This window comes from Xiphias gladius, chromosome 23 (genome assembly GCF_016859285.1).
Source record: "Xiphias gladius isolate SHS-SW01 ecotype Sanya breed wild chromosome 23, ASM1685928v1, whole genome shotgun sequence".
In the NCBI taxonomy this organism is placed as follows: domain Eukaryota; kingdom Metazoa; phylum Chordata; class Actinopteri; order Istiophoriformes; family Xiphiidae; genus Xiphias; species Xiphias gladius.
In genome coordinates this window covers 1,157,001-1,170,075 of record NC_053422.1, presented here as the reverse complement: position 1 = coordinate 1,170,075, position 13,075 = coordinate 1,157,001, and the positions used below count along the sequence as shown (strand labels likewise).

At 43.7% G+C, this 13,075-nt stretch overlaps 1 protein-coding gene across 4 annotated transcripts in view; it reads right to left on the bottom strand.

Moving 5' to 3' along the window:
- mgat4b (alpha-1,3-mannosyl-glycoprotein 4-beta-N-acetylglucosaminyltransferase B) overlaps positions 1–13,075 on the bottom strand; it is a 108,937-nt gene that overhangs the window by 27,939 nt on the left and 67,923 nt on the right. For all 4 annotated transcript variants that reach the window (XR_005706545.1, XR_005706546.1, XM_040119402.1 and 1 more), the window contains exons 8-9: positions 8,151–8,226; positions 2,513–2,627 (exon numbers count right to left, since the gene is read on the bottom strand). Coding sequence is in view for 2 of the 4 variants with exons in the window: in XM_040119402.1 (XP_039975336.1) it covers positions 2,513–2,627; positions 8,151–8,226 (191 nt within the window). In the remaining 2 variants the exon portion in view is untranslated. The remainder of the gene's footprint in view (positions 1–2,512; positions 2,628–8,150; positions 8,227–13,075) is intronic.

The window sequence follows — 13,075 nt, the reverse complement described above, 5'->3', positions numbered from 1 at the left end:
GGGATTTTACGGGAATTTATATTTGACCTCACGTCCTGGGAGTCTGAAACAGGGCCTTCGGTGCGTTGCTTTGCGACGCTACGACGGGGACCTGTGACCCTTTCTGATTTCTGGCTCGGTCTCTCCGAACGCCCGTCCGGCCCCCATCTGGCGGCGGTTCTGAGGAGAGACCTGACGACAGATCAGCCCGCGGTTCCAGGCGAGTAACGCCCACGTTCCACACCCCGGCGTCCGCCGATCGGATCCGTGTCGACAGAAGTCATTGATTAGCTCTGACAGATTAATTAGAAAGCAGATCTGATGCAGGTGGATGGTTTAATTAATCTGCTGGTTTTAATTCACCATCTGATGCAGCGCTGCACAGCTGGAAGACAGGAAATCAGTTTCCAGTTTCACGTCCTGTCTGCCGCTCCTCGCCTCACTGACTCTCGACTTCAGCACCGACTTTACTTTTGAGTGTGAAAGTTACTTCCTGAGCTCTGGGGAACCACCTGTCACCATATGATCTCCTCTCAGTGTCTTCACCAACCACGGGTTTCCATCTGCATATGACCAGTCGCGACCACGCGATAACACCTGAGCCGGCTCCATTCGCTGAGCGAAGACCATGAGATGTGGTTGAAAGCCCTGAATAGCCAGCCAACGCCCTTTAAACCTTTAAGACTGACAGAGAAACTTTCCTCGAAGTCTGTTGGTTTGAAACTGTTTCCATGTGACTTCTTTCAAGCTCCGCATGCTCATGAGGCAAAACCAGCCGAAGCTAAAGGTGAGAGGTGACGGGTACAAAGCCATCATCCTCACCACTCAACGATCCACGTAGAAGACACGGTAATACGTACAGATACTGACAGACACGGAGGCCAACGAGCCGTGAAACCCAGACTACGGGATTTAAACTGTCCCTTGAGAAACTTACAGAGGATCAGAGGATGTTTTAATAGCAGCTGTGACCCGATCAGGCTGCTCACTGTGACTAAAGCTCGCTGCGTTATTCTACAGACACGGCAAAGGTTACACCCTGTTCACCACCAGACGGTCTAACAGCGCTGCTCCGTGATGAGACACAGCTGCCTGGAGCTGCTCGGCCTCTCTGCTCGTTATGATAACGAGGATCGCTGCGTGCCTGTCAATGCCAATGCAGCAGTCGCACGCTCTTCATTCGTCCTTTCCTAACCGTCCCCTTCCGTACGTTGGTCCAACACGCGCCTGCAGTTGCAAACATGCCTCCGGAGCTAGAATGTTAAGCGTGTTCGGGAGATATGTGCTATGACTTGTGGTGCAGATTTCTGTAACGGTCGAATGTCTCTGAACTGTGTTTTGATGTTTTTCTGAGCGGTTTTCTGTGGGGAACGAGCGAAACGTGATGATGAAACACGATGAAACATGATGGACATCTCAAAAACTAGACAGGCTACCGTATTGAAATGTGGTGAACGGCTTCCCCACACGTCAGTGCTTCACATACTCAAAAACGGTAGTAACAGCGCCACCATGTGGTGACAAATGAGCTAACAGATATTGCAAAATGTTTTGGTTAACATCTTGGCAACTGTGAGGCTGGAAGAAAAATTTGTGCGTCTGTGGATTCAGGCGATGACGCCGAATCGGTCGGTATAGGCCACGCCCAACCATGTCGTAGAAAATTTTCCGCAATTTAGAATTTTTTGCTAGACACACTTTCGACTCCCTATCCTACGTCTTCCACCCAAGCTTCACCAAACTTGGTCCATACCATGTCTGTTCGACGCCAAACACTGCCCACGTGTTTGATTTGATGCATCATGCATCGTTTTTACGTGATTGGCTAAAGACATTTTGTGGGTGTGGTCAAAACGATTCAACCCGCTATAACTCTTGAACGTTTCATCCGGTTGCGAACTAATTTGGCTCAAGGGTACAGACTGGGACCACGAATGAGACTGTCCAGTTTACGCAGTTTTACCACTAGGGGTAAATTAATTAGTGTTAGTATAAATGAAAGTGACTGAAATGACAACTGCTGAATACAAATTGCTGCTACTCCCAGGTAGTGATGGCCAGAAACATGGTTCCACGTTTCAAATGTCAAGCAGGACAAGGTCATATTACCTTTCAGGCAGCTTGTCGATATCTCTCGCAGTTGATGAGTTATTCGTTTCTTAATGAGCAGTGAAGCATAAAATCACTAATATCTTTAAAAACTGTACAGGCTACATAATAGGAACTTGACAGACTGCTGGCCACGGGAGAAATACTTCACATAGTCAAACGTTGTTGTGTGAGCGCCAACGTGTGGCCAGTTACAAAGCTATTTTGTGTGTCTTTTAGAATACGTTTGCTCCTATTCAGGCGGCTCTGGGTGATATGAGCTGCTTCCCTGCATCAAGAATGCAAAAAGGTGAAATGATAAGATACGTGGAGTCATTTGCTCAACATGTCGGAAAATAAGGCGACCGCGGCAGATGCAGCATTTTCTTCAGGAAATGAAGATGTTCTAGTTATTATTGTTGTTATTTTGGCTGTTGCGGCTCACCGATGAAGCCGAGCTGAGAAAACTCCAGGATCATCCACTCCTCTGACGGCTGCTGCAACGCAAAGTTCTTCATGGTGGTGAAGTAGTTCGGACGAGCGACTATGTCGTCCTCTAGCTGTAAGAGAGAGAGAGACCAGATTTTAACAGCAGTGGATCCAGTGTGACACACGTGTTATTACCTTCAGTTGGACACTAACAGGTGGGATTGGTGGTGCTGCGTTTTCTGGTCAGAGTGAGACCTCTTGAAGACAGAGGAGCCACCACTCATACTGCAGGAAGAGTTCAAATTGAAAAAAGGTTTTTAGCACGTGGGCGCGTGTTCCTGTTTGTGGCGTTTACCTCTGTGTGTCCGACACGTGACGGCTGCATCACGTGTACTGAAACAAAGACCCGCTCTAGAAAAAAATAAAAACCTTTGGAGAAGCGGCCTTGTCAGCAGAAGGTCAGGGTTCGACTCTCCAACAGGCAGGAATAAATCATGTATATTTACCAGCACTGAGGTGCCGCGGTGGTGGTTGCTCTCACAGGAACTTCCTGGTTATATGAAGGTAAATTCCTTTTATGCTAAAATGCTTGAAAAGCTTAAAGTTCAGCTGTGTGAAAAAAATAATCCTTAGAGAAGATTTTATTGCTAATACCAATAGTAATACTGTGTACTTTGGCACATTTACACCAGTGTTTATTAACGTGCACTGTCCCTGTTAAATCAACCAATAAATGACGCGTTTGAAAAAAGTAATTCGAACTGATCGACAAATACAGAAAAGAGACAATCACCTCTGAGGGAGACGGAGAGCGGTGGAGGGACAATCATCCTGCTGCGACACAATTTATTTTCAGTTTTTAAACAAACTTTAAGGGGTGTGGCATCTCTGCGGCTTCCTGCCACATTAATCAGAAACCACTACACGCTCACAGGGTTCTTTCTGGGGGACACTCACCAACCTCCTGCTCTTTCGCTCTAGTCTGACTACTTGTAGATTAATCACTTACTGGAGGCTCTCTCTGCAAAGCCTCTACAGATATAAGACAACACTCCCACCAAACCTGCAGAAGAAACTCCGGTCGTCCAGCCACAGAAGGCAGCTTCCCAACCATCATTTACATCCTACACTTTTGGCCCGGGGGAGTCGACATGGAGTAATTACCTCCCTCGCTTCTTCCCCTCGCTCCCTACATGGAGTAAAAAACTCAAAAGTTGCAAAGTTCAGAGCGAGTTTAGGTGTCAACACTGTGAGTTTTTTTCTCTCTGTTCCTGTCAAAACGCTCAGTGTGGGAGCAGTCGAAGCTCCGTCAACGCCGCCGCCAGCAGAGATGATGGCGGTGTGATCGGTCCATTGCTGGAAAATAGCCAGAAAAATAACCCAGTTCAGCTCCGGCAGGGAGAGCTGCGCTGAAGAACAAAGCTGAATATCACACCAGCCCTCCACATAAAGAGCCACAGATCACAGCAGGAGGAAGAAGAAAAAAAACATACTTTTTGGAAACAGTTTCTGTCAGAGAGCTGAGAAAACGCTGCTCATTTTACACCGAGAACCGCTCGGTTTCACTATTATCATGTCTTTAATAATCATCAACCTCCTTCCACCTCTTTCTGTTCCCCTCTTTCTTTGTTTTATGCTGTTTCCACTTCAGGAACTTACCAAAGAGATCATGAACCCTTTTTTCACTGTACCTGGAACCTTACTTATGTTTTGACCAGAAGAACCAGAGGTCTTCCCCCTTCCACTGGGGTGGTTCAGGAACTATCAGGAGGGCGCTGAACGACACTTTTCCTTCTTTAACAACCCACAAAAGAAAACGTGCTTTACAGTTTTGCAACTTTTTCTTCAAACTTGGCCTTGGACGGAAAGGTGACTTAACAGCTGGTGACCTGACCAAGAAAGTTCTTGTATCAACGAGTCGACTTGAACATACACAAAACCAGGCCATCTGGGCGAGGGTCAGCTGACACGCCACGGGGGGTTTAGTCATCAGTAAATGAAGGCCAGGGGTAACGTAAGGTCAAGCACTGATCTGTTACACTGCAGCTGCTTATTTGTTGCATGTGATATACAGTGAAGTTTTGCAGAAATATTGTGTAGTCTGGCTGTTTTTATTTCAATGTTAATCGAACGGCTCGAGAGCTGGGTTGGCCTGCCTGACTGTACTACGGTGGTTCAGATCTTATCTTCTACACTGGGCTTTCACAGATCTGACGTGCTGTATGGAGTCCCACAGGGATCCATTCTAGGACCTCTGCTGTTTCATCTGTAGAGGCCTCCACTTGGCTCTGTCACCAGCAAACACAAGATCAGTTATCACAGGCCACGCAGGTGATTCTCAGCTGTACACCTCACGTTCTCCTGATTCACTGTTCAACTGCTTGAAGGACATTAATCTGTCACAGAACCTCCCACAGCTGAACAGAGACAAGATAGAAATCGCAGTGTTCGGAGCAAGGTTCAAGTCCTTTCCCATCACTAACCAAGTCAAAAAGCTTGGCTATTATTACTACAGAGCTAAATTTGAATTCACACATTAGCAGCGTCACCGTAAATATCCTTCCATCATCCCAGAAATATCTCCGAAGCCTGCAGCTTCATCACCGTCTTCCCGCAAAGTCCCTGCAGCTCCAGCTCGTTCAACATTCAGCTGCCTATTTCTGGACTAGAACCAGAAAGCTTGACCATATCACTATATTCACTACTATTATAGAAGTGATTTTAACATTTTGCTTCTGGCCTGTAAAGCATTAAATGGCCCAGACCCTTGATTTACCGAAGAAGGACAACCTTCTTCAAATGAGGCGACAGACATGTGTTTGCACCGACACTGTCCTGTTTTAAGAATAAACTGAAAACAGTTTTCTTTCATTCAACCTTTCATTAGGTCTGTGTATGTGTGTATAACTTCTGCTTGTAACTATGTCCAAACCTGATTTTTACATTTTAATCACTCGGTAAAGCCCTTTGACTTGTTTCTGTATGAGACTAAGACAAATTCTTGGAAATGTTACATGAAGGTAAAAGCTATTCTGTAGATGAGCACCTGAACGCAACATCACAGTTTCAGTCTGCGCATCAAGAAAATTCAGGAATGGGTTATTTCATTTAAATTGTACAAATTAGCCTTCATATTTTGATTATTTCATATTTTTTTTGTTAAATTTCTAGCAACACTGACATGAACTGTTTGCTTCACTTGCTTATCAGAGCTGTATCATCACTTAAATAATGTGGCTGGAGGTAGAAAAGTTGATCACAGCTCATGTTTGTGAACCAGTTAAATAAATACAGTTTTTTCCTTTATCTCTGTTAATGTTGTTAATAATTAGCCTGCCGGTTGTACATGTTCATTATATCAGTCAGTCCGCAGCTCAGGTTGAACCTCACCGAGTAGTTTGCGTATTTCTACGTCTCATTCGGGGTCTTTTCACTCTTCAGATGGTGATGATGTTTAGGTAGGAAGGTGAAGACAATCTGTCAGTGCGACAGACATTTCTCTCGATTTCAAAGCAAATCAGCTGCTCTGACAATTTACAAATGAAATATTATGTTCCTGTTCGGACCTGGTCGCTCTGGTTTCTGAGAAAATAAATAAAAAATACATAAAGGCCTTCAACAGTAGAGCCAGCGTGAAGTTCACCTCATCACCTGGTCTAGTTTTTTCAGTCTCAGAGACGTTTTTTTGTCCTTCATATGTCGGGGAACAAGGAGGACAGAGTCTGCTGTCTGTTTCTTCTCCTTTTCATCTTTAAAGGGAACAAAGAGTCTGTGATGAAACCACAGAGACAGCGCCATTAACGTCCGCGTCAGTCCACCCATAGTGCAACAGTTTCATCATCCGCGCTCACCAGCGGAATTACACCGCAGACGCTTTTCATTTTAATGACTGTCCCGCTTTATTAGACTCAGTGCAGCGACATCGGCTGTGTCCCAGATGCAACTCTCTGCTGAGGCGGTCGGTGTCCTCACTCGAAACCATACGTGCGTTGATGATATTCATGGTAATACGATTACACAGAACTTAAACATTTAGTCTCTATTTAACCAGGTAGCTCCATCAAATTTAGAAACATGGTTGAGATGGCAGCATAGAAGGCAAACAGATAAAATATTACTAAATACAGATAACAATAACAAGAAGGGTTAAATGAACTAAGAACAGAGACACTGAAGCAGTTCAAAAAATGTTCATATACTTGAGTTCTTTTATAAGGTGAGTGAAATCGCTGTGTGATTAACACACATCAGCAAATTCAGTCAGTAGTTGCTTCAAATAGTTTGATTCAGTTCAGTACAAAACTAGGCTTAAATAATCACTGTTTTTAAGATTAATAGTTTGTGTCAGTGTCTCTGTGGCTTTCACAGATGCCACATTTACATTATTGCATAAAAATGTATCAACTGTAGGATTTTGTTTTTTTCAAATTAAAAAAAATGCACGTTTTGTATTTTTGTTTCGTTTTGTTTTGTATGAAACACAGTGGTGAACAGATTACATTACAAATGTTGTAATTTATGTATGTGACAAGTTACAAGACGTTGACACTGAACGTATCAGTAAAGTGTTCACGGACAACTTGTTTGTTTTCCGCCTAAATATCTGATCCTGCAGCTCAACATCCACCTGTAGAGACTCCAGCATCATTAAACTGGTTTATGGTTCTGTTCAGACTCTCACAGCACCTGGTTCAGGTTCGGGAAAGATCCTGGTCTGGGTTTGATACAGACTGGCCTTATGATGGCTTATCAGCAGGAGTAAATGCAAACTGCACAGTGTGAACACATCGGGAAAAAGAGCCGCCTAACCCCGCCTGTTCGCCAGTCCACCAGCCCTGCCTGACTAATTTGCATATTTAAATATGATCACAATGTGGGCACAGTTGGGATAACGACATACTTTTAAACCAGGTGTACATGCAAAGACCCATGGATCAGATGTCATTATCCACATACAGATCACATATTAATGCCTGGTGTAAATGGGGCCACAAAGTCAGCTTATGAGAACTCCTCCAAATTAAATGACCAAATAAATGATTTAAGCTCAGGCACAAAAACCGCTTGGTCAAGATTGGGGAACAATGGTGGCCACAGTTAAAAGGAAGCAGCACTGTCGGTCAGGTGGAAACGGGAAATGAAAAGTGGCCTGTGGCGTTAAAATCTGATGCTTTGCTATACTTACTACAGCTGCCAGGGGGCGCTACCACTATTGTCGTTTTTCGCTCACTTTTTATTGATTAGAACAGAAAAGAATAAATCGAAACTATTGATTGATAAAATGTGAATTTTTGTGATTTGTTTTTTAAACATCTAGAAAATTGCACAGTCTGGTGCGCGGCTCATCGTAAACTTCTCAGGTTGACGGGGATCTATAGTAGGATGTAATGTCTCTCACGGTAAATTCAAAATCATGTCCATGTGCACAGCATCAATACGACAACAGAGGCGTATCTTACTCACCCCTCTGCTCAAAACTATTTATACTCTAAACACTGTTTTTATTCACGAATTAGCTACGTTACTGTTAAGCTCAAGACTTCCTGCAGATGTTTCACATTAAAAGCCTGTCAGAAAAGACAAGGATCAAGGTGTTCTTTCGACCACAGGAAGGCTTTTAATGTGAAGTTTCCAAACGGTGTCGTGTCTCCTACCTGGACGTAGTAAGTTCCTTTGGACTGAGCGTACATCATCAGGAAGCAGTAGTCCAGGTTCTGCTTCGTCCTCCACCTGAGGAAGAGGAGGAGGAAGAAGAAACAACGAGAAACAATATTATCACCGAGAAAAAATCTCTCCCTGTCAACCACACACACACACACACACACGTACACGTACACACACACCGCCACACCGCCACACACACTGGTGTGGAGGCTGTAAGTGTTGGATCGTCCCAGTTTAACCAGTACAGCAGCTAAACCCTGATCCTCATTTTAACGACGTCCTCTTCATCTTTATCTCCTCGGAGCAGGTTTTCAGAAACACCGGAAAGACGACAAAAAGGACAAACGGTCAAAACGTCCACTTCAGAGCTGCTGTTTGTCTTACTGAGTAAAATCCTGTCCTTTTACTGCGCATCTTTCATAATCCAGATTAGAGGAGCTCGAATACGCTCTGTTGACTTTTCTGCCCTGGGTTTTGTCTCATGTTACACACGAGGCTTAAGACGTCTCTGTTTTCCGCTGCCTTTCATTCAAGTTAAATGCGGGAATATTTATTCATGTCTCGCACTGCTGCACTGGAATTTTGACCCTCCTGTTTAATTTGTCTTATTCTATTTTATGTTCTTTTTCACTTCACTCTTTTTAAATCCTGTTCATTTGCGTCTCTTTCTATGTTTTTCGCTTCTTTGCTTCCACATGAATCACTCTGAATCGCCTCCTCGTTACCATCAGACGGGTGACACCTGTAAATGAGGTCTCCGGACGACACTTTGGGCCGGGGAAACCCACTGCTCCGCACTTTTTTCCTTTTCCAGTAAAAAACGTTTATTTAGATTCGATTTTATTTCTGGGATAATGGTCAATAATATTCCCGTAAAAAAAGATGCTAGCATTGAGCAGCGTTTAAAGCTGAGGCAGTGATCAATGAAATGTAGTCATTAACTCTACATTTCAGACAATTTGTATGATTTAATGTTTATTTTAAGTTGCAGGCACACCATTACAATATGATTTAAGATGCAAATACAATTCAAATGATCTATATTTCCTAACTGCCAAGATCACTGTGATGTTCAGTCTGTGCCCATAGTATATGCCCCAATCACGCTTTTTGCTCCTGAGCCTGATATCTTTCTACCAGACATGGAAACAATGTGAGGGTGTGAGAGGCGTCTCCGGTGGTGATGAACTTACAGAGAATCATCAGCTGAACCTGAATCAGGTCCCCTCGGCTTCACGGAGGTTTACCGTGAGTCTCAGCTCAATGTTCACCTGTTTACCTGTTTTCCGTGACTCGTTTCTGCCAAAAACAAGTGGACAAAAAGCTTATTTGGGTTTGGTTCAGTCATTCAAATACTGAGCATCTGTTGATGCTTGATGTCTGATACAGAATTAAAGAATTTCTTCTCATATTTTGGTTCATTCTTTCCTACACAGAGGAGCACTGTGTGCTGCAGTGCAGAATAGCTCTGCATTGAGAATATGCAGCCTATGAGTTTATGGTTCAATGAATAAAATGCCAGAAAATAACCACAACATATCATTATTCTATCTGCTTTTTTAAACGTTGCGTTTACTGTCACAGAAAACTGGGAAAACAGCAAATATTCACATTGGAGAAGCTGGAACCAGTGAAGTTTTGGCTTTTCTGCTCACAAAAATAAAAAACAATTACACGACGATCAAAACTGTTGCTAATTGATTTTCTGTCATTGGTCTAAATGATGAATCAACTAATCATTCCAGATGTGGAGCACTGGTTGGTTTCTGCGTGTCTGGGGAATTATGTAACCGACGTGCACCGTTGGGGTCATTAGGACCCGACTACAAATATTTGCCCCAGGGCCCCTCAGGGGCTTAACACGACCTGTTTGCTTTGGCAGCAGGCTGGCGGCTGATAACCGGCGACTCTTCTAATTTGCATCATTTCAGCGCATCGCTCACGTATTAGCACACCGGGCAGGAAAAAACACCGTCACAGATGCTAAATATAGGCTAGCGAAGACCAAGGCTACAATAACAGCAGCGAGAATAAAGGGTCTCTCTTCCGTGAAGATTTGAAGGATCAGACTTTTAACGCCGCAGGTTTCCATCGATACCTTCAGCCTGTGAGAAGGGAAAACCCCGGCAGTCCGCAAGTTTCAGAAACAGCTCAAAGCAATCAGTGGTGAATCGAATCAGTGTGCGTACAAATGAGGTTTGGTAAACAGCCGAGCGGCACACACACACACACACACACACACGGCAGCAGCAGCAGCAGCAGCCGCCGACCGTGGCTGCAGGAAACTCAACACTCAGGTGTTTGTGCTCAGATCAACATGCAACAAAACTCAGATCTGTGACCTGACCTTTGCCTGGTTTTTCAGTGGAAAAGGATCAAAACTGCCAGATTTGAAATCCACCTCATCAGAACTGTTTATCCCTGATTAAGAAACAGATGTGGCAGCTGCATAACAGAGGTGCAGCCTTGAGAACTGACGGACGAGGTTCATTATTCATTCTACATGTTTTCTTCAGTCTTAGAATCGTGCAGTTTAAGCAACGCTGAATTTGACTTTGCATTCAGACAACAAATATATTTGAAAGAGGTTTTGTCCCCTAAGAATGAAGTATTCTGACAGATGAAATATTAGCTTATTTGAATATGTGAGCTGTAGAATCTCATATTAAAACTAGAAGGGAGGTTTTGTCACCTGTTATTACTTGATGGCAGTTCCTCCTCCAACTTGGCAAACTGGGAGGTACAGTTAAGAGCCACTGAGCAGGCTCTCCTACGATACTGGTACTGATACTACTCTACTACTGTTCCCAGGTTCCAGACTTTTGAACCTTCTTTGCTTTTCGAAAATCTCAACATTGCGATTGAAGTCAACCAGGGACGTCTTTTATTCTATATTTTTCTCACCGTCAATTAATCTAAAACCAGCGGTGTGTCGGTCCGTCTCTCAACAGCTGCCCTCCTCTGTCAGTGGCTCTCAGCCCATTGGTTCCCTCTGAAGACGTAGATCTTTAAAGACTCATCACAATCAGATCGTTTCACGTTTTAAAGATTCTCAGTCATTTTCCTAAAACAGCTGCTCACTGTGGTTTTTTAATCAATCAGGAGGAAACAGTGACTTCGCCGTCTCAGCGATTTATTGACAAGAAGAAAAATATGTCACCAGACTTACACTGGTGACAAAAACGTAATTCTTTCTAACCTAAATTTAAAAAGAAGGGGTTTGGCCTGTGTTGTGTTTAATAGTGAACTGCTGCTGCTACTGATATGAAACGAACCCCCCCAGCATGAGCTCTGACCCTTACAACAGTCGAAGCAGTATCAGAAAATGCCCTTTGGAGAGGTTTATGTAGCATGTGATGAACAAACGAGCTCTGACTCCTTCAGCCCTGCAGACAAGAAACTCCCTCCACCCACTTTATCGTTCCATAAATAACCCCGCCCCCCCCCATCTCCTCACACGACAGTTTAAACAGTTTAAAGTCTTTTTTTACTACAGGGAGTCAATGGCTTTTTTTATAAGCCCGCTGAGGCCTCAAAACAATCCTGGAGAAAAGAGCTTTTTACAGGAAAACAGTAAAGTTAAAACAGAGTCGGCTCTGTCTCACACGCCCTGGTTCCCATGGTGACTGACGATTTAAGGCAGCGGTGAAATCAGCTGGTTCTCGCCCCGTGTTTTCAGATAAAAAGCAGCTGGATGCTCCGTCCACTGCAGCCTTTAAAAATGACCTTCAGTCCTTTAAATGTCTCGTTGTCAATCATTTAATTAGCACCAGTGGCACAGGCTCCGAAGGCAGCGCTGCGCTGCACCCACTGAAGTTTTCAGTCTTCCCTAATGTCCGGGGAAGTTCGAACCATCCAATTTATTTTGCTTTGCTGGATTTTGCTTCATCCCATCCTCCGTCCCGTGACCCGGGAGAGAATCTCACGAGAACGCTCTCCGCAGCTTGGTTGAATTTACTTCATAAGCCAAAAGGTTTTTCTTCGCTTCCTCTTTTCTTCGGTTTTTGTTCCAAGGTTATCTTGGCTCATTCCGACAAAGACGTACAGCTACTTTCCAGAACAGCCACAGTTATTAGTCCTGCAACATCATCCAGAGCCTGAACGGGTATCAGACTTACTGCACCGCTGGTCTGTCACCGACCGATTAGGCCACAGATTTTATTTTATACAAAACTACACTTGTTGTTGACTTTTGAAGCAAAACAGACATTAAAATGAGCTTCTCTTCAAACGCTAACGCTCCGTAACGAACTAAGTGGGCGACTGAAAGACTCTCAGCTGCTACAGAAAGTCTTTGCTAGCTCTGATATCTGCCAGACCTGGGGGGTTCTGTTCTTTGAGTAAAAAACTTATTTTCACTGTCTATTTTTTGTTATCAGTCATGTTCATGTTCTAATCATTATCAGAGCAGAAGCCATCAGACGTCAACTGTTTGTCTTTTTAACTGATATTCAATAACGAATGTTGCTGACATCACAATCATCACACCTGCACAGGTAACAAGCTTTTTTTTGAAATTTCAAAAACGCGAAGAAAGCGAAGAAAAGTATTTTTCCGAGATGTTGAACTAAACATCTGAGTGATGACTATACATCTGTTACTGTAGCAAACACACACAGACAGACACGGTGGGTCAGTTTTGTCCAAAGTATGAACCAGAGACCAGGTCCACATCCAGAGTCCCGTCCGTGGTTCAGGTTCAGGAAAGATGGAGGTTCTGGTTCAGTGTAAAAGAAATAATGATGATGCCGGAGTCTCTACAGGCCGATGTTGCGCTGCAGGATCAGACATTTTGGTGGAAAACAAACAAGTTGTCCGTGAACATTTTACTGAGACGTTCAGTATCAATATTTTTGTGACTTGCCACATAATTAATTATCAATATTTTCTCGTTAAGTCAATAGAAATACAATCA